The 19,550-nt window shown below is 44.3% G+C and overlaps 1 protein-coding gene across 1 annotated transcript; it reads right to left on the bottom strand.

Annotated features, from left to right (window-relative positions):
* Window positions 1-273: 273 nt before the first annotated feature.
* LOC119270570 (microtubule-associated protein RP/EB family member 1C-like) lies at window positions 274-2,876 on the bottom strand. Its single transcript, XM_037552584.1, has 6 exons — window positions 2,646-2,876; window positions 2,326-2,481; window positions 1,561-1,667; window positions 1,264-1,468; window positions 1,058-1,171; window positions 274-827 (listed from the first exon to the last, which is right to left on the bottom strand). The coding sequence occupies exons 1-6, from the start codon at window positions 2,754-2,756 to the stop codon at window positions 504-506; spliced, it is 1,017 nt and encodes a 338-aa protein (XP_037408481.1). The 5' UTR covers window positions 2,757-2,876; the 3' UTR covers window positions 274-503.
* Window positions 2,877-19,550: the final 16,674 nt, after the last annotated feature.

The following is a 19,550-nucleotide window of genomic DNA, read 5'->3' as shown; positions in this document are numbered from 1 at the left end:
CATTTGTATCTATTGTGAACTGCTTCACGTGTCCCTCCACCAGCACAAGGCCCTTGATGATGGGAAAGCTGTCTTGCCAGCACACTATATGGCAGGTTGGTCGAGCTCGATGATGCCAGCGGAGAGAATGCAACGACGGCGGACAGGAAAGATGAAGAGGATTCAGGCACCAGCACAGAATTTGTATTCCAGGGATACCCGCTAACAAAAAAATCAGAGCGCAGCAACCTTTTTGGAATCGAAAACAGACCGTCTTGCAATAAGAGAGGCAGAGCAAGGAACACCAGTGACTACATAAAAGAGGCTATTCAATAATAACATGTTGCAGAAGGCCACAAATGCTGTGGCAGATCGATCACAGTCAAAGGCAGGTTCAACTCCAGCTCCACAAGAGCACACACATTATGACACCAAACAACAAACGAAACAACACAAGATAAACCCACAAGTCATAACCGGCAATGACATCAACTCAGCCCCTGCAATTCGGTCCCTCCTTTCTTTCAGGTGAAGCTCATCAACGGTGAGCCGCACAGCTGCACGTCCGAGACGTCTGAGAGCCTCATCCTGGAGCTCGACCCCATCTCGAACTCCTCCAGGTCCGAGATGCTCTTCCTCTTGTGTGCTGCCGCTGCTTCCTGCCTCAAGCTCTCCTCGGAAGAATCCTTGGGGGTGATGCTTGGGGCCTCGGACGCCTCCAGGATGGGGCTCAGCATTGGCTGCTGCTGCATCTGGTTCTGCTGCGCCACCATCTCTGCCTGGGCTTCCGCCACCGTCGAGGGGTCGTCCTCCGAAGCATAGAGTATCTTCTGGATAGCCTTCACAATCTGCACACGAGATAAAGATTTCATCGTCAACATTGCCCTTTCAAATACATAGATCAAGGTTCAGACACCTGCTGTTGTACTCTACAAGCATGATGTTTACACGTTCAGACACCTGCTGTTGTACTCTACAAGCATGATGTTTACACTTGTTCAGAAGGCTTTTTTTAACACACTGGTAGCCAATTGGCAGGCGCCTAGTAAGAGAATGGTTAAGCATTTCTGCTACTTACCGGTAAATGCTCAACCTCGGGGCTCTGGCACAAGATCTCAACGTCCCGCAGCTTAGAGAAATAGAAATCTCTCTCTTTCTCGGCGCTATCAACAAGGAGTTTCAGCTCGGTCATCTGCAAAGCATCATTGTCAGAATACAGGACTTGTGCAATGCCGAGAGACAGCAAGAAAGTTATGCTCAGCGTTCATGCCAAGTCACTCTCACCTGTGCATCATAAGCTGGAGGCGGCTTTGCGCACCGCTGTGGAGCATTTGAAGCATGCCCGTTGGCCCGCTTAGCTGCGTGCGACGGAGGCTGAGCTTTGTGGGTGGCGGATGCAGACTTGGCAGGCGCCTGGGAAGTCCCTGATGTCCTTCTGTTGGTGTCTTTCCCACCCTTGCTGCTTTCTCTTCTCTCGGAAGCATTGTAGCTGCGTGTTCAGAGGATTTTCATGAGATATGATAAGCACAATTGGTAACACTACCTGGTCATATATGCTACAGAAAGAATGGGGTTGGCTACCTGGTCATGAATCCACCATTAACAGAATCACAGTATCTTTTCATCCACTGCATGAACTCCAGGTTGTCTAGGGGCCTTCCTTTGATGAGCTTATTAACCTCAATGTGCTGCGACAGTGACAAAATATCACAATGTTCAGTTACATTAACAGTCCCTAAGGAATAACAAGAAGTAAGGATATGCTCAATGGTAATCCAGATTGCTCAAAAGGGTTGAATTTCAGTTTTCACACAGTTCTGATGACAAACACCATTTATGTAGGTTGTACACAGTTTACATATTCAGATATATATATTTTTATATAAAATTCAGTTACACTAATAGTCCCTATGGAAGTACTTAACAAGTAAGGATATCCTCAATAAGAATCCAGACTGCTCATGTGCTTCAAAGTTAAAAAGGACTGAATTTCAGTTTTCACGCGGTTCTGACAACACATGGCAATTCTCCACACAGCAAAAAACACTATTTATTTAGGGAACCTTCTATTCAGATCCGTATTTTGAACAGCCTAAAAATGTGATGTCTCGACCGTTCACTTTCACAATCAACAAAACTACATATACCCATCAAATTACTAGCCAATTGCCGAACTCATGGCTCAGTGTCTGTATATAGAATTCTGGTGACCACAACTCCACAATTAACTGATAACCTACAAATTGTTAGTGCATCCTCGTGTGCGGAGTAATCTGGCGGCATGAGCAATACAACTAACGCCACATAAATTCGCTCGCGAGAGGGGAAGAAGAAATGGGAGCGCACCTTGGTGATCTTCAGCTTGTTGAACACATCCTGCAGGACCTTGTAGTTCTGGATCATGTCGTACTCGTTCTTGGCGTCGAAGTTGACCTTGTGCATGGGCACCGCCCCGGGGTGCGCCGCGTCCATGAGCTGGCACGCCACCGCGCCCGACGCCGCCTGCACACACACGAGAATTCCGGCCGCGCGCCGTGTGAGCATCCCGAAACGCAACGAACCGAACCGAAATCGCGCCCGCAGATCCAGCAAAACCGCACGGATCGGGGGACGAACAGGCCATTGGAAGACGAGGTGGAGAGGGAAGGGGGGAGATCCGAACGTACCTCCTCGACCTTGGCGAGGCCGAGCTGCAGGGTAGTGTTGATCCAGGCGAGGATCTCGTTCCGCCCCACGAAGTAGGCGCCGTCCATCATCCCTATGTTGCTGACCGACATCTCCGCCGCCCTTGTCTTGCTTCTCCGCCGCCGGAGACGCGACCCGGACCTGCTCTCGCGAGGGACCAGGGGAGGTGGGGGGTGGAGCGGAGGAGCGGGGCTGGGGTTTCGCGAGGAAGGTTTTCGAATGCGGGCGGCGTTGGGGGATTCGGCCGAGATATAAGGTGAGAGAGACTTTTGCGTCGGACGGTTCTACCCTCCTAGGTCTGCGGTGCGGCCAGGGCTGGGAGGGGATTCAGGTTTCGACGGGTGTGACCGAGCGCCGGGGTGCGCGTGGACGGCCGGATTCGTCCGACCGTTGGGAGCGCTGCGGGTGGCCAGGGGCTGTCTCATAATTTCGCACGGTTGGGGGATTTCGAATTTTGGGTTTAGGCGTGCTGCAACCATCACGTCTCTCGCGGTGTGAAGGCGACTCGCGTTGGGCTGGCATAGTTTTTTTTTCGACAAAGGGCTGGCGTAAATGTTTCCCTGTGGGCAACGGTGGAGCGTTTTCGGTTTCAGCGAATTCTGCCCGTTGCTTTTTGCTACGAGGAGTAATAGCGTGTGATCGAACGGGTGGTCCTGCTCCACCAAGCCTGCGAACTTAGGGCATCTCTAGCCATTCGGCCTCCCGGTTATCGAAAAAGAGCGGTCTGAGGGTGAATCGGCGTTAGATTGGTCTCTGAGGATTACTTCGTTTCTAGTCGTTGGCCCACAAGTCGTTGCGGGTTCGGCGATATTTCATTCAAATTTTTGCAAACTCGGCGATTTTTACACAAACTCGGTGATACTTCATTGAAATTTGTACAAAAACATAAAACACATGCAAACCACGCCTAATTACGCCAAACTAAAAGCCTAGCCAGCGTCGTCGTCTACATGTCGAAAAGTCTGTAGAAGCGGGTGCAGTCGCCGTCGCCATCATCGTCGTCGTCGTCGCGCGCCTCGCTTACGCCGTCGTCGTCCCTGCTGCAGCCCTGGCCGGGGTCGCCGACACGCGGTGGGGCGCTGGACGGCTTGGCCTCGTCCTCCTCGTCGCTGTCGAGGACGATGACGTTGCCCTCCTCGCGCCCGCGGTGACAAGCCTGGAGCTCCAGGTACGCTTGGCGCTGGCGGCGCACCTGCTCGCGGACGTAGTCCTCCTTCGCCCACTTGAGGGTGGACTCATCGTCAGGGGCCACCATGTCGGCGTGCTCCGGCTTCACGGGGAGCAGCCCCGGCTCGGGCTTCGACCGAACCAGTAGGAGAGAGCGCGGGGAGAGTCGGGCACCCTCGTTGATGACGAGGGCGCCGCTACGAGTGCGGCGCCCGAGCGGCGTCTCCTCCGGCTCGGGCTTGACGAGGCGAAGCGCCAGCGAGCCGGAGGCCGACGACGAGGACGATCCCGGCTCCATCCGCCGCGGCGTCCAGAAGCTGCCACAGCGGCGAGAGAATGACGGCTGCTACGTCTCCAACGTATCTACTTTTCCAAACACTTTTGCCTTTAGTTTGGACTCTAACTTGCATGATTTAAATGGAACTAACCCGGACTGATATTGTTTTCAGCAGAATTGCCATGGTGTTATTTTTGTGCAGAAATAAAAGTTTTCGGAATGACCTGAAACTTCATGGAGAATATTTTTGGAATTAATAAAAAATACTGGCGAAAGAATCAACACCAGGGGGTCCACCCTGTCCACGAGGGTGCAGGGCGCCCCCCGGGACGCGCCCCTGCCTCATGGGCCCTCTGAGGCTCCACCGACATCAACTCCAACTCTATATATTCACATTCGAGGAGAAAAAAATCAGAGAGAATGATTCATCGCGTTTTACGACACTGAGCCGCCGCCAAGCCCTAATCTCTCTCGGGAGGGTAGATCTGGAGTCCGTTCGGAGCTCCAGAGAGGGGAATCCGTTGTCGTCGTCATCATCAACCTTCCTTCATCACCAATTTCATGATGCTCACCGCCATGCCTTTGTAATTCCATCGTAGACTTGCTGGACGGTGATGGGTTGGATGAGATTTATCATGTAATCAAGTTAGTTTTGTTAGGATTTGATCCCTAGTATCCACTATGTTTATGAGATTGATGTTGCTATGACTTTGCTATGCTTAATGCTTGTCACTAGGGCCCGAGTGCCATGATTTCAGATCTTAACCTATTACATGAATATATGTGAGTTCTTGATTCTATCTTGCAAGTCAATAGTCACCTGCTATGTGTTATGATCCGGTAACCCCGAAGTGACAATAATCAGGACCACTCCCGGTGATGACCGTAGTTTGAGGAGTTCATGTATTCACTAAGTGTTAATGCTTTGATCTGGTACTCTATTAAAAGGAGGCCTTAATATCCCTTAATTTCTAATAGGACCCCGCTGCCATGGAAGGGTAGGACAAAAGATGGCATGCAAGTTCTTTTCCATAAGCACGTATGACTATATGCGGAATACATGCCTACATTACTTTGATGAACTGGAGCTAGTTCTGTGTCACCCTATGTTATAACTGTTGCATGAGGAATCGCATCCGACATAATTATCCATCACTGGTCCATTGCCTATGAGCTTTTCATATATTGTTCTTTACTTAGTTACTTTTCCGTTGCCACTGTTACAATCACTATAAAAACTACTATTGTTACTTTTGCCACCGTTACCGCTACTTCCATATTACTTTGTTACTAAATATTTTGCTACAAATATTAAGTCTTTCAAGTGCGGTTGGATTGACAACTCAACTGTTAATACTTGAGAATATTCTTTGACTTCCCTTGTGTTGAATCAATAAATTTGGGTTGAATACTCTCCCTCAAAAACAGTTGCGACCCCTATACTTGTGGGTTATCAAGACTATTTTCTGGCGCCGTTGCCGGGGAGTATAGCTCTATTCTTTGAGTCACTTGGGATTTATATCTGCTGATCATTATGAGAAACTTGAAAGACGAAAAAACCAAGATTTATCCCTCAACTATGAGGGGAGGTAAGGAACTGCCATCTAGCTCTGCACTTGATTCACCTTCTGTTTTGAGTAAACTTGCGACGCCTAAACCTACTCATGCTACTGATTCTGATATGTCGCATGTTATTGATGATGTCACTTCCGCTATGCGTGATGCTTATGATGAAACTACTTCTATGCTTGACAAAACTTTGCCATTAGGTGAATTTTTTGATGAACAACTTGCTAGGTTTAGAGAAAATGAAATTATTGAAAATGTTAATATTGATGAAAGTGATGATGAAGATTCTCCCCCTAGATATGAATTGTCTGATGTGTCTGAGGGTTATGTTATGGATGAAGAAACTGCTAGAGATCTTTTAGCTTGCAAAGATAGATATGATCTTAAGAAACTGTTAGCTAACCTGAAAGAGAAGTCTTTGAATGCTAGAATGAAATATGACCCTGCTTTTGCTACTTCACCTATCTGTATTTCTGATAAGGATTATGATTTCTCTTTCAATCCTGAGTTAATTACTTTGATTGAATCTGATCCTTTTTATTACTATGAATCTAAAACTATTGTGTCACATCTTACTAAATTAAATGATATAGCCACCATGTTCACTAATGAGGAGAAAATTCGTTACTACTATATCCTTAAGTTATTTCCGTTCTCATTAAAGAGTGATGCTAAAATATGGTTTAATTCTCTTGACCTTGGTTGAGTGCACAGTCCCTAGGATATGATCTATTACTTCTATGCTAAATATTTGTAGGGGAACGTAGCAATAATTCAAAATTTTCCTACGTGTCACCAAGATCAATCTATGGAGTCATCTAGCAACGAGGGAGGAGTGGATCTACATACCCTTGTAGATCGCGCGCGGAAGCGTTCAAGAGAACGGGGTTGATGGAGTCGTACTCGTCGTGATCCAAATCACCGATGATCCTAGCACCGAACGGACGGCACCTCCGCGTTCAACACACGTACGGAGCAGTGACGTCTCCTCCTTCTTGATCCAGCAAGGGGGGAGGAGAAGTTGATGGAGATCCAGCAGCACGACGGCGTGGTGGTGGAAGTAGCGGGATTCCAACAGGGCTTCGCCAAGCGCTGCGGGAGAAGGGAGATGTGTCATGGGAGGGAGAGGGAGGCGCCAGGGCTTAGGTATTGTTGTCCTCTCTTTCCCCCACTATATATAGGGCCAAGGGAGAGGGGGGGCGCAGCCTTGGCCCTTCCTCCAAGGAAGGGTGCGGCCAAGGGAGGAATCCATCCTCCCCAAGGCACCTAGGAGGTGCCTTCCCCCTTTAGGACTCTTCCTTTCCCTCTCTCTTGGTGCATGGGCCTCTTGGGGCTGGTGACCTTGGCCCATACAGGCCAAGGCGCATCCCCTACAGCCCATGTGGCCCCCCGGGGCAGGTGGCCCCACCCGGTGGACCCCCGGGACCCTTCCGGTGGTCCCGGTACAATACCGGTGACCCCGAAACTTGTCCCGATAGCCGAAATAGCACTTCCTATATATAATTCTTTACCTCTGGACCATTCCGGAACTCCTCGTGACGTCCGAGATCTCATCCGGGACTCCGAACAACTTTCGGGTTACCGCATACTAATATCTCTATAACCCTAGCGTCACCGAACCTTAAGTGTGTAGACCCTACGGGTTCGGGAGACATGAAGACATGACCGAGATGACTCTCCAGTCAATAACCAACAGCGGGATCTGGATACCCATGTTGGCTCCCACATGTTCCACGATGATCTCATCGGATGAACCACGATGTCAAGGACTTAATCAATCCCGTATACAATTCCCTTTGTCTAGTGGTACGATACTTGCCCGAGATTCGATCGTCGGTATCCCGATACCTTGTTCAATCTCGTTACCGGCAAGTCTCTTTACTCGTTTCGTAACACATCATCCCGTGATCAACTCCTTGATCACATTGTGCACATTATGATGATGTCCTACCGAGTGGGCCCAGAGATACCTCTCCGTTTACACGGAGTGACAAATCCCAGTCTCGATTCGTGCCAACCCAACAGACACTTTCGGAGATACCTGTAGTGTACCTTTATAGCCACCCAGTTACGTTGTGACGTTTGGCACACCCAAAGCACTCCTACGGTATCCGGGAGTTGCACAATCTCATGGTCTAAGGAAATGATACTTGACATTAGAAAAGCTTTAGCATACGAACTACATGATCTTGTGCTAGGCTTAGGATTGGGTCTTTGTCCATCACATCATTCTCCTAATGATGTGATCCCGTTATCAATGACATCCAATATCCATGGTCAGGAAACCGTAACCATCTATTGATCAACGAGCTAGTCAACTAGAGGCTTACTAGGGACATGGTGTTGTCTATGTATCCACACATGTATCTGAGTTTCCTAACAATACAATTCTAGCATGGATAATAAACGATTATCATGAACAAGGAAATATAATAATAACTAATTTATTATTGCCTCTAGGGCATATTTCCAACAGTCTCCCACTTGCACTAGAGTCAATAATCCAGTTCACATCGATATGTGATTAACACTCAAGGTCACATCCCCATGTGACTAACACCCAAAGAGTTTTACTAGAGTCAATAATCTAGTTCACATTACCATGTGATTAACACTCGATGAGTTCTGGGTTTGATCATGTTATGCTTGTGAGAGATGTTATAGTCAACGGGTCTGAATCTTTCAGATCTGTATGTACTTCGCAAATCTCTATGTCATCTTGTAGATGCAACTACTACGCTACATTTGGAGCTATTCCAAATAACTGTTTCTACTATACGAATCCAGTTTACTACTCAGAATAATCTGGATTAGTGTCAAAGTTTGCATCGGCGTAACCCTTTACGACGAACTCTTTTACCACCTCCATAATCGAGAAAATTCCTTAGTCCACTAGTTACTAAGGATAACTTTGACCGCTGTCCTGTGATCCATTCTTGGATCACTCTTGTACCCCTTGACTGACTCACGGTAAGGCACACTTCAGGTGCGGTACACAGCATAGCATACTGTAGAGAGCCTATGATAAAAGCATAGGGGACGACCTTCGTCCTTCCTCTTTCTTCTGCCGCGGTCGAGCTTTAAGTCTTAACTTCATACCTTACAACTCAGGCAAGAACTCCTTCTTTGACTGATCCATCTTGAACACCTTCAAGATCATGTCAAGGTATGTGCTCATTTGAAAGTACCATTAAGCGTTTTGATCTTATCCTTATAGATCTTGATGCTCAATGTTCAAGTAGCTTAATCCAGGCTTTCCATTGAAAAACACTTTCCAAATAACCCTATATGCTTTCCAGAAATTCTACGTCATTTCTGATCAACAATATGTCAACATATATTTATCAGAAATTCTATAGTGCTCCCACTCACTTCTTTGGAAATACAAGTTTCTCATAAACTTTGTATACACCCAAAATCTTTGATCATCTCATCAAAGCATACATTCCAACTCCGAGATGCTTACTCCAGTCCTTAGAAGGATTGCTGGAGCTTTGCATACTTATTAGCATCTTTCAGGATTAACAAACCCTTCCGGTTGTATCACATACAACCTTTCCTCAAGAAAATCGTCGAGGAAACAATGTTTTGACATCCTATCTGCAAGATTTCATAAATAATGCAGTAATCGCTAATATAATTCCAACAGACTCTTAGCATCGCTACGAGTGAGAAAGTCTCACCGTAGTCAACTCCTTGAACTTGTCGGAAAACATCTTAACGACAAGTCGAGCTTTCTTAATGGTGATACCTACCATCATTGTCCGTCTTCCTTCTAAAATCCATCTGTACTCAACAGCCTTACGACCATCGAGCCGTTCTGCCAAAGTCTACACTTTGTTTTCATACATGGATCCTCTCTCGGATTATATGGCCTCGAGCCATTTTGGAATCCAGGCCCACCATCGCTTCTCCATAGCTCGTAGGTTCATTTTTGTCTAGCAACATGACTTCCAAGACAGGATCACGTACCACTCTGAAGTAGTACGCATCCTTGTCATCCCACGAGGTTTGGTAGTGACTTGATCTGAAGTTTCATGATCACTATCATAAGCTTCCACTTCAATTGTTGTAGGTGCCACAGGAACAACTTCCTGTGCCCTGCCACACACTAGTTGAAGAGACGGTTCAATAACCTCATCAAGTCTCCCCCATCCTCCCACTCAATTCTTTCGAGAGAAACTTTTCCTCGAGAAAGGACCCGATTCTAGAAACAATCCTTTATTGCTTTCGGATCTGAGATAGGAGGTATACCCAACTGTTTTGGGTGTCCTATGAAGATGCATTTATCCGCTTTGGGTTCGAGCTTATCAGCCTGAAACCTTTTTCACATAAGCGTCGCAACCCCAAACCTTCTAAGAAATGACAGCTTAGGTTTCTCTAAACCATAGTTCATATGGTGTCATCTCATCGGAATTACGTGGTACCCTATTTAAAGTGAATGTGGTTGTCTCTAATTCCTAACCCATAAACTATCGTGGTAATTCGATAAGAGACATCATGGTATGCATCATATCCAATAGGGTGCAGTTATGATGTTCGGACACACCATCACACTATGGTGTTCCAGGCTGTATTAGTTGTGAAACAGTTTCCACAATGTCTTAATTCTGTGCCAAACTCGTAATTCAGATATTCATCTCTATGATCATATCATAGATATTTTATCCTCTTGTCACGACGATCTTTCAACTTCACCCTGAAATTACTTGAACCTTTCAATAATTCAGACTCGTGATTCATCAAGTAAATATACTCAACATCTACTCAAATCATCTGTGAAGTAAGAACATAACGATATCCACTACATGCGTCAGACTCATTGGACTGCACACATCAAAATGTATTACTTCCAACAAGTTGCTTTCTAGTTCCATTTTACTGAAAATGAGGCTTTCAGTCATCTTGCCCATGTGGTATGATTTGCATGTCCCAAGTGATTCAAAATCAAGTGAGTCAAAACGGTCCATTTGCATGGAGTTTCTTCATGCATATACACCAATAGACATGGTTCGCATGTCTCAAACTTTTCAACAACGAGTGAGCCCAAAGATCCATCAACATGGAGCCTCTTCATGCGTTTTATACCGATATGACTTAAGTGGCAGTGCCACAAGTAGGTGGTACTATCATTACTATCTTATATCTTTTGGCATGAACATGTGTATCACTATGATCAAGATTCAATGAACCATTCATTTTAGGTGCAAGACCATTGAAGGTATTATTCAAATAAACAGAGTAACCGTTATTCTCCTTAAATGAATAACCGTATTGCGATAGACATAATCCAATCATGTCCATGCTCAACGCAAACACCAATCTCGATGGTAGAGGGAGCATGCGATGCTTGATCATATCAACATTGGAAACACTTCCAACACATATCGTCAGCTCACCTTTAGCTAGTCTCCGTTTATTCCGTAGCTTTTCTTTCGAGTTACTACCACTTAGCAACCGAACCGGTATCTAATACCCTGGTGCTACTAGGAGTACTAGTAAAGTACACATTAACATAATGTATATCCAATATACTTCTATTGACAGCCTTCTCATCTACCAAGTATCTAGGGTAATTCTGCTCCAGTGGCTGTTCCCCTTATTACAGAAGCACTTAGTCTCGGGTTTGGGTTCAACCTTGGGTTTCTTCACTAGTGCAGCAGCTGATTTGCCGTTTCATGAAGCATCCCTTTTTTTTGCCCTTGCCCTCCTTGAAACTAGTGGTTTCACAAACCATCAACAATTGATGCTCCTTTTTGATTTCTACTTTTGTGGCGTCAAACATCGCGAATATCTCAAGGATCATCATATATGTCCCCGATACATTATAGTTCATCACGAAGCTCTAGCAGCTTGGTGGTAATGACTTCGGAGAAACATTACTAACTCATTTGGAAGATCAACTCCCACTTGATTCAAGCGATTGTTGTACTCAGACAATCTGAGCACAAGCTCAGCAATTGAGTTTTTCTCCCTTAGTTTGCAGGCTAAGAAAATCGTCGGAGGTCTTATTCCTCTTGACATGGGCACGAGCCTGAAATCCCAATTTCAGCCCTCGAAACATCTCATATGTTTCGCGACGTTTCAAAAACGTCTTCGGTGCCTCAACTCTAAACCCTTTAACTGAACTATCACGTAGTTATCAAAATTTGTATGTCAGATGTTCCCAACATCCATAGACAACGTTCGAGGTTCAGCACACTGAGCAGTGCATTAAGGACATAAGCCTTCTATGAAGCAATGAGGACAAACCTCAGTTTACGGACCTAGTCCGCATAATTACTACTATCAACTTTCAACTAAATTTTCTCTAGGAACATATCTAAACAGTAGAACTGAAGCGCGAGCTACGACATAATTTGCGAAGACCTTTTGACTATGTTCAGGATAATTAAGTTCATCTTGTGAACTCCCACTCAGATAGACATCCCTCTAGTCATCTAAGTGATTACATGATCTGAGTCAACTAGGCCGTGTCCGATCATCACGTGAGACGGACTAGTCATCATCGGTAAACATCTTCATGTTGATCGTATCTACCATACGACTCATGCTCGACCTTTCGGTCTCTTGTGTTCCGAGGCCATGTCTGTACATGATAGGCTCGTCAAGTCAACCTAAGTGTTTTGCATGTGTTCCGAGGCCATGTCTGTACATGCTAGGCTCGTCAACACCCGTTGTATTCGAACGTAAGAATCTATCACACCCGATCATCACGTGGTGCTTCGAAACGACGAACTTTCGCAACGGTGCACAGTTAGGGGGAACACCTTCTTGAAATTTTAGTGAGGGGTCATCTTATTTACTACCGTCGTTCTAAGCAAATAAGATGTATAAACATGATAAACATCACATGCAATCAAATAGTGACATGATATGGCCAATATCATATTGCTCCTTTTGATCTTCATCTTCGGGGCTCCATGATCATCATCGTCACCGGCATGACACCATGATCTCCATCATCATGATCTCCATCATCGTGTCTCCATGAAGTTGCCTCGCCAACTATTACTTCTACTACTACAGCTAACGGTTAGCAATAAAGTAAAGTAATTACATGACGTTTATGTTGACACGCAGGTCATAAATAAATTAAGACAACTCCTATGGCTCCTGCCGGTTGTCATACTCATCGACATGCAAGTCGTCATTCCTATTACAAGAACATGATCATCTCATACATCACATATATCATTCATCACATCCTTTGGCCATATCACATCACATAGCATACCCTGCAAAAACAAGTTAGACATCCTCTAATTGTTGTTTGCATGTTTTACGTGGCTGCTATGGGTTTGTAGCAAGAACATTTCTTACCTACGCAAAACCACAACGTGATATGCCAATTGCTATTTACCCTTCATAAGGACCCTTTTCATCGAATCCGATCCGACTAAAGTGGGAGAGACAGACATCCGCTAGCCACCTTATGCAACTAGTGCATGTCAGTCGGTGGAACCAGTCTCACATAAGAGTACGTGTAAGGTCGGTCCGGGCCGCTTAATCCCACAATGCCACCGAATCAAGATTGGACTAGTAACGGTAAGCATATTGAACAAAATCAACGCCCACAACTACTTTGTGTTCTACTCGTGCATAGAAACTACGCATAGACCTAGCTCATGATGCCACTGTAGGGGAACGTAGCAATAATTCAAAATTTTCCTATGTGTCACCAAGATCAATCTATGGAGTCATCTAGCAACGAGGGAGGAGTGGATCTACATACCCTTGTAGATCGCGCGCGGAAGCGTTCAAGAGAACGGGGTTGATGGAGTCGTACTCGTCGTGATCCAAATCACCGATGATCCTAGCGCCGAACGGACGGCACCTCCGCGTTCAACACACGTACGGAGCAGCGACGTCTCCTCCTTCTTGATCCAGCAAGGGGGGAGGAGAAGTTTATGGAGATCCAGCAGCACGACGACGTGGTGGTGGAAGTAGCGGGATTCCAACAGGGCTTTGCCAAGCGCTGCGGGAGAAGGGAGATGTGTCATGGGAGGGAGAGGTAGGCGCCAGGGCTTAGGTATTGCTGCCCTCTCTTTCCCCCACTATATATAGGGCCAAGGGAGAGGGGGGCGCAGCCTTGGCCCTTCCTCCAAGGAAGGGTGCGGCCAAGGGAGGAATCCATCCTCCCCAAGGCACCTAGGAGGTGCCTTCCCCCTTTAGGACTCTTCCTTTCCCTCTCTCTTGGCGCATGGGCCTCTTGGGGCTGGTGCCCTTGGCCCATACAGGCCAAGGAGCACCCCCTATAGCCCATGTGGCCCCCCGGGGCAGGTGGCCCCACCCGATGGACCCCCGGGACCCTTCTGGTGGTCCCGGTACAATACCGGTGACCCCGAAACTTGTCCCAATAGCCGAAATAGCACTTCCTATATATAATTCTTTACCTTCGGACCATTCTGGAACTCCTCGTGACGTCCGGGATTTCATCCGGGACTCCGAACAACTTTCGGGTTACCGCATACTAATATCTCTATAACCCTAGCGTCACCGAACCTTAAGTGTGTAGACCCTACGGGTTCGGGAGACATGCAGACATGACCGAGATGACTCTCCGGTCAATAACCAACAACGGGATCTGGATACCCATGTTGGCTCCCACATGTTCCACGATTATCTCATCGGATGAACCACGATGTCAAGGACTTAATCAATCCCGTATACAATTCCCTTTGTCTAGCGGTACGATACTTGCCCGAGATTCGATCGTCGGTATCCCGATACCTTGTTCAATCTCGTTACCGGCAAGTCTCTTTACTCGTTTCGTAACACATCATCCCGTGATCAACTCCTTGATCACATTGTGCACATTATGATGATGTCCTACCGAGTGGGCCCAGAGATACCTCTCCGTTTACACAGAGTGACAAATCCCAGTCTCGATTCGTGCCAACCCAACAGACACTTTCGGAGATACCTGTAGTGTACTTTTATAGCCACCCAGTTACGTTGTGACGTTTGGCACACCCAAAGCACTCCTACGGTATCCGGGAGTTGCACAATCTCATGGTCTAAGGAAATGATACTTGACATTAGAAAAGCTTTAGCATACGAACTACATGATCTTGTGCTAGGCTTAGGATTGGGTCTTTGTCCATCACATCATTCTCCTAATGATGTGATCCCGTTATCAATGAAATACAATATCCATGGTCAGGAAACCGTAACTATCTATTGATCAACGAGCTAGTCAACTAGAGGCTTACTAGGGACATGGTGTTGTCTATGTATCCACACATGTATCTGAGTTTCCTAACAATACAATTCTAGCTTGGATAATAAACGATTATCATGAACAAGGAAATATAATAATAACTAATTTATTATTGCCTCTAGGGCATATTTCCAACAATATTTCCCCGCTCATAATAAACAAGCGGCCTTAAGGGAAATATATAATTTTGTGCAAATTGAAGAAGAGAGTCTCCCACAAGCTTGGGGGAGGCTTCTCCGATTACTTAATGCTTTGCTTGATCATTCTCCCAAGAAAAATGAAATACTTTATATCTTGTATAATGGACTAACCGATGCTTTCAGAGACCACCTGGATAGTTGTGTTGGTTGTGTTTTCAGGGAAAGAACTGTTGAGCAAGTTGAATTGCTATTGAATAATATGTTGAGTAATGATAATGATTGGACACTTACTGGACTAATTCCTAAGCCAACTCCGAAGAAAAGGGGTATTCTATTTCTCAGTCATGAAGATATGCAAGAGGCAAAGAAATCTATGAAAGAAAAGGGTATTAAAGCTGAAGATATTAAGAATTTACCACCTATTGAAGAGATGCGGTAGTAAAGGTAAATTCTCTCTATAGATTTGATGAAGGTGATATGCCTCGTTATAAGTCTGCTAGCCAATGCTTAGATGAGTTTAATAATTTTATTGTTAAACAAGAAAACTTCAATGCTTATGTTAGTAGACAATTGAAATGTAATGCTTCTATGATTGAACACTTTAGTGATTATATGTCTAGATTTAAAGGTGAACTTAAACTTATTAGTAAACATGCTTCTATGGTTACCACTCAAGTAGAACAAGTGCTTAAAGCACAAGATGATTTGCTCAATGAATTAAATAATAAGAAAAATGATAATGCTTTGAGAGTTGTGACTAGAGGGGGTAAAGTGACTCAGGAACCTTTGTATCCCAAGGGCCACCCTAAGAGAGTTGAGCAAGATTCTCAGAGAACTAATGTTGATGCACCTAGTCCTTCTAAAAAGAAGAAAAAGAAAAATGATAGGACTTTGCATGCTTCTAGTGAACCTGTTGTTGACACACTTGAGAATCCCAGTGATATTTCTATTTCTGATGTTGAAACACAATCTAGTAATGAACATGAACCTAGTGATAATGTTAATGATGATGTTCGTGTTGATGCTCAGCCTAGCAATAACAATGATGTAGAGATTGAACCTATTGTTGATCTTGATAACCCACAATCAAAGAATCAACGTTATGATAAGAGAGACTTCGTTGCTAGGAAGCACGGTAAAAAAAGAGAACCATGGGTTCAGAAATCCATGCCTTTTCCTCCTAAACCATCCAAGAAAAAGGATGATGAGAATTTTGAGTGCTTTGCTGAAATGATTAGACCTATCTTTTTGCGTATGCGTTTGATTGATATACTTAAAATGAATCCTTATGCTAAGTATATGAAAGATGTTGTCACAAATAAAAGAAAGATACCGGAATCTGAAATTTCCACCATGCTTGCTAATTATACTTTTAAGGGTGGAATACCAAAGAAACTAGGAGATCCTGGAGTACCAACTATACCATGCTCCATTAAGAGAAACTATGTTAAAACTGCTTTATGTGATATTGGAGCCGGTGTTAGTGTTATGCCTCTTTCTTTATATCGTAGACTTGATTTGAATAAGTTGACACCTACTGAAATATCTTTGCAAATGGCCGATAAATCAACTGCTATACCTGTCGGTATTTGTGAGGATGTGCCTGTTGTGGTTGCAAACGTTACTATTTTAATGGACTTTGTTATTCTTGATATTCCCGAGGATGATAGTATGTCTATTATTCTTGGTAGACCCTTTTTAAATACTGCAGAGGCTGTTATTGATTGCAACGAAGGCAATGTCACTTTGCATACGGTACACTTTCTGAGGAAACAACCTCAAGTCCATAGTATCAATTCTATTGGAAAAACTTCAACGATTACTATTGGAGGTTTTGAATTTCCTCTCCCTACTGTAAAAAAGAAATATGATATTCTTATTGTTGGGGACGTTCATATCCCCATTGAGGTAACTTAGTGTTATTTGAAAATTCTCTGGTTTCATGCAATTCGAAAAGAGTTTCTTAACAAGACTTGATCAACCTTGTTAGTGGATTTCTTTTGATGAGCATGAGATGGATGAAGTTAGAAAGCACAACTCTATGTACCCCCCCTCTTTTACTTTCTGTTATTTAGATTAAATAAAGCAAAAATGTTATTTTCTGTCTGTTTCTGAATTATCCTTGCAATAAAAAATACCCCGAAAATAAAAGTTCTCCAAATGTCGTGAACATGAAATATGACTTTTTGTAGAATATTTAAAAATATCTGGCACTGAGAACACACTAGGGGGCCACACCACCTGGCCACGAGGGTCCAGGGCGCGCCCCTGCCTCGTGGACCCCACATGGCCCCCCTCCACTTATTTCAGCACCCACACACTTCGTCTTCCTCCAGAAAAAATCCTCCCACAGCTCAAACCCATGTTCTAGCTCATCTTGCTGCCATTTTTGATCTCCTTGCTCAGAGCTCCATTCACAAAACTGCTTTGGGGGATTGTTCTTTGGTATGTGACTCCTCCAATGGTCCAATTAGTTTTTGTTTTTGTGCTTTATTTATTACAATTTTTTCCTGCTTAGGTGACCCTGTTATTGAGCTTGCATGTCAAATTTATATGGTCAAAAGTAGTTTTAATACATGATATAGCCTCTAGGCACTTGTGGGAGTAGTTGCTATCAATCTTGTTGAGTTTGGTTCACTTTTATTTTGAGTCAGTAAAAAATTTAGAAATTTTTCAAAGTAAGAAAAATGTTTAGGAAAATGTACCAAGGTGGTTCCTCAAGGAAGCAAGGACCAAGGCTCGCGATACATGAGCATGACGATGAACCACCAAGGGAAGCTCAAGTGCGGCCTTGTGAATGACCGTCAGAGGAGTTTATGGTCCAAGCAGGCATCAAGGATGAATTTGACGCGCATATGCATAATGCTGATCTTGAGGACTTCGTGTCAGGTAAGTGCCGGCAATACCGCTACCTAACTGATTCCTTTGTGAGAAGGTTTAAATTTACATCCTCGCGCAATTCTCACACTGTTTTATTTGATCTTTATGATGAATCATATACCATCGACCTAGGAGATTTTAATATTGCTTGTAAACTCCCGCAGTGGGGTAATGTTAGTGAATCTCGCAAATCTAAATATAGTCTTTTTTGTTAGTATTACTGTGGCGGAATCTAGAGAAATCACGCAAGCTACCATAGGGAGCATTCATTCCCTTCCATACATTATTTTGCTCTCTTCATTGGTAGATGCATTAATGGTAAAGATGAGGTTTGTCACATGTGCGTTCTAGATCTTAGTGTCCTCAAGAGTGCGGTATTAGGTGATAAACAATATAACTTGGGGGCCATTGTTGCACGAAGGTTGCATCACAACAGTGTAAGTGGAGATTTGTTTGGTGGAATTTATGCAGCTCGCGTAGATAATTATCTTAATATACCCATACATGGAAATGATATAGAGTTACCTCCTGCTTACCTAGCTTATAATGCCATGGTTCGCCATCAGTTTGTTGAGAGGAATGAACAATTCCTCCAGTATCGACTAATCTTTGACAGACGGCTCACCGTCCATGTTGCCCTCCCTACTCCTACTTTCTTTGACTTTCAGGCAAAAAGGAGATATGTTATAACCAGCGAGGAAGCAAACGAATATGAGAGGAGGACGGGGGCAGCTCACCTCCAAGCTGTAACTCGTCAGGCAGTAGCTGTTGCATCTCAGTACGACCCCAGTTACAACTTTGGATATCCACCAGGCCATCAGTGGCCATAGACCAACTTAGGCCAAAAGCCTAAGCTTGGGGGAGTACTATTTCTCACCGACATTACATTCATGTTCACACACTCATTTCGGTTGTCGGTGCTCATACTTTTTCATTGTACTATCCATGCTAGTTTATTTTATTTTCCAGCATTCTTGTGTGTTTGAAAAACCTTAAGAAAAAACAAAAAAATTAGTTGTAGCTTTTAGATAGTTTACTTTCCATGCTTGTTGTGACGCCCGGATACTTAAGCTACAGTAAACCACTGTTAATGATGCCACGTCAGCACAATTACTGTTGCTAATCTCGCGTTAGTTCGAAACTGATTCAAAATCAAATTCAAAATCAAATCAAACGGTAAAAGTTTTCAAACTTTAAAACTAAAATATTCGAGTTGTGCCAAATAATGCAAAGTTAATTGTGGTGAAGAAACCCCACTTTTATAAAATGTTTTAATACCCTAAAATGATTAAAACAGTAGGTAAAACAATTAAATAAATGCATTTTGGGTTTTATAAAATACTAAACTATTTTGTTCAGGGATAAAACCTTTCGTGGCAGTAGTTATAATTGTAACTCTATTTTAGCTATGGGTTTCACTTTTTGTAAAACTATAAACTATTATATAAGAAAAATAAAACAGAACAGAAAATAAATAAAAGAAAGAAAATACAAAAGAGAAACAGAAAAAAGAAAGAAAGAAAAGGAAGCCCCCCTGCTGAACCGCGGCCCAGCTGGCCATTGGGCCAACCAGGCCGGCCCAGGTCGGCCCCGCTCCTCTCCCTTATCCCCTCGGTCCAACCCATGTCCC

Source organism: Triticum dicoccoides, chromosome 1A (genome assembly GCF_002162155.2).
Source record: "Triticum dicoccoides isolate Atlit2015 ecotype Zavitan chromosome 1A, WEW_v2.0, whole genome shotgun sequence".
Lineage (NCBI taxonomy): Eukaryota > Viridiplantae > Streptophyta > Magnoliopsida > Poales > Poaceae > Triticum > Triticum dicoccoides.
The sequence above is the reverse complement of the archived record's forward strand: the minus strand, read 5'-3'. Positions and strand labels throughout refer to the sequence as shown.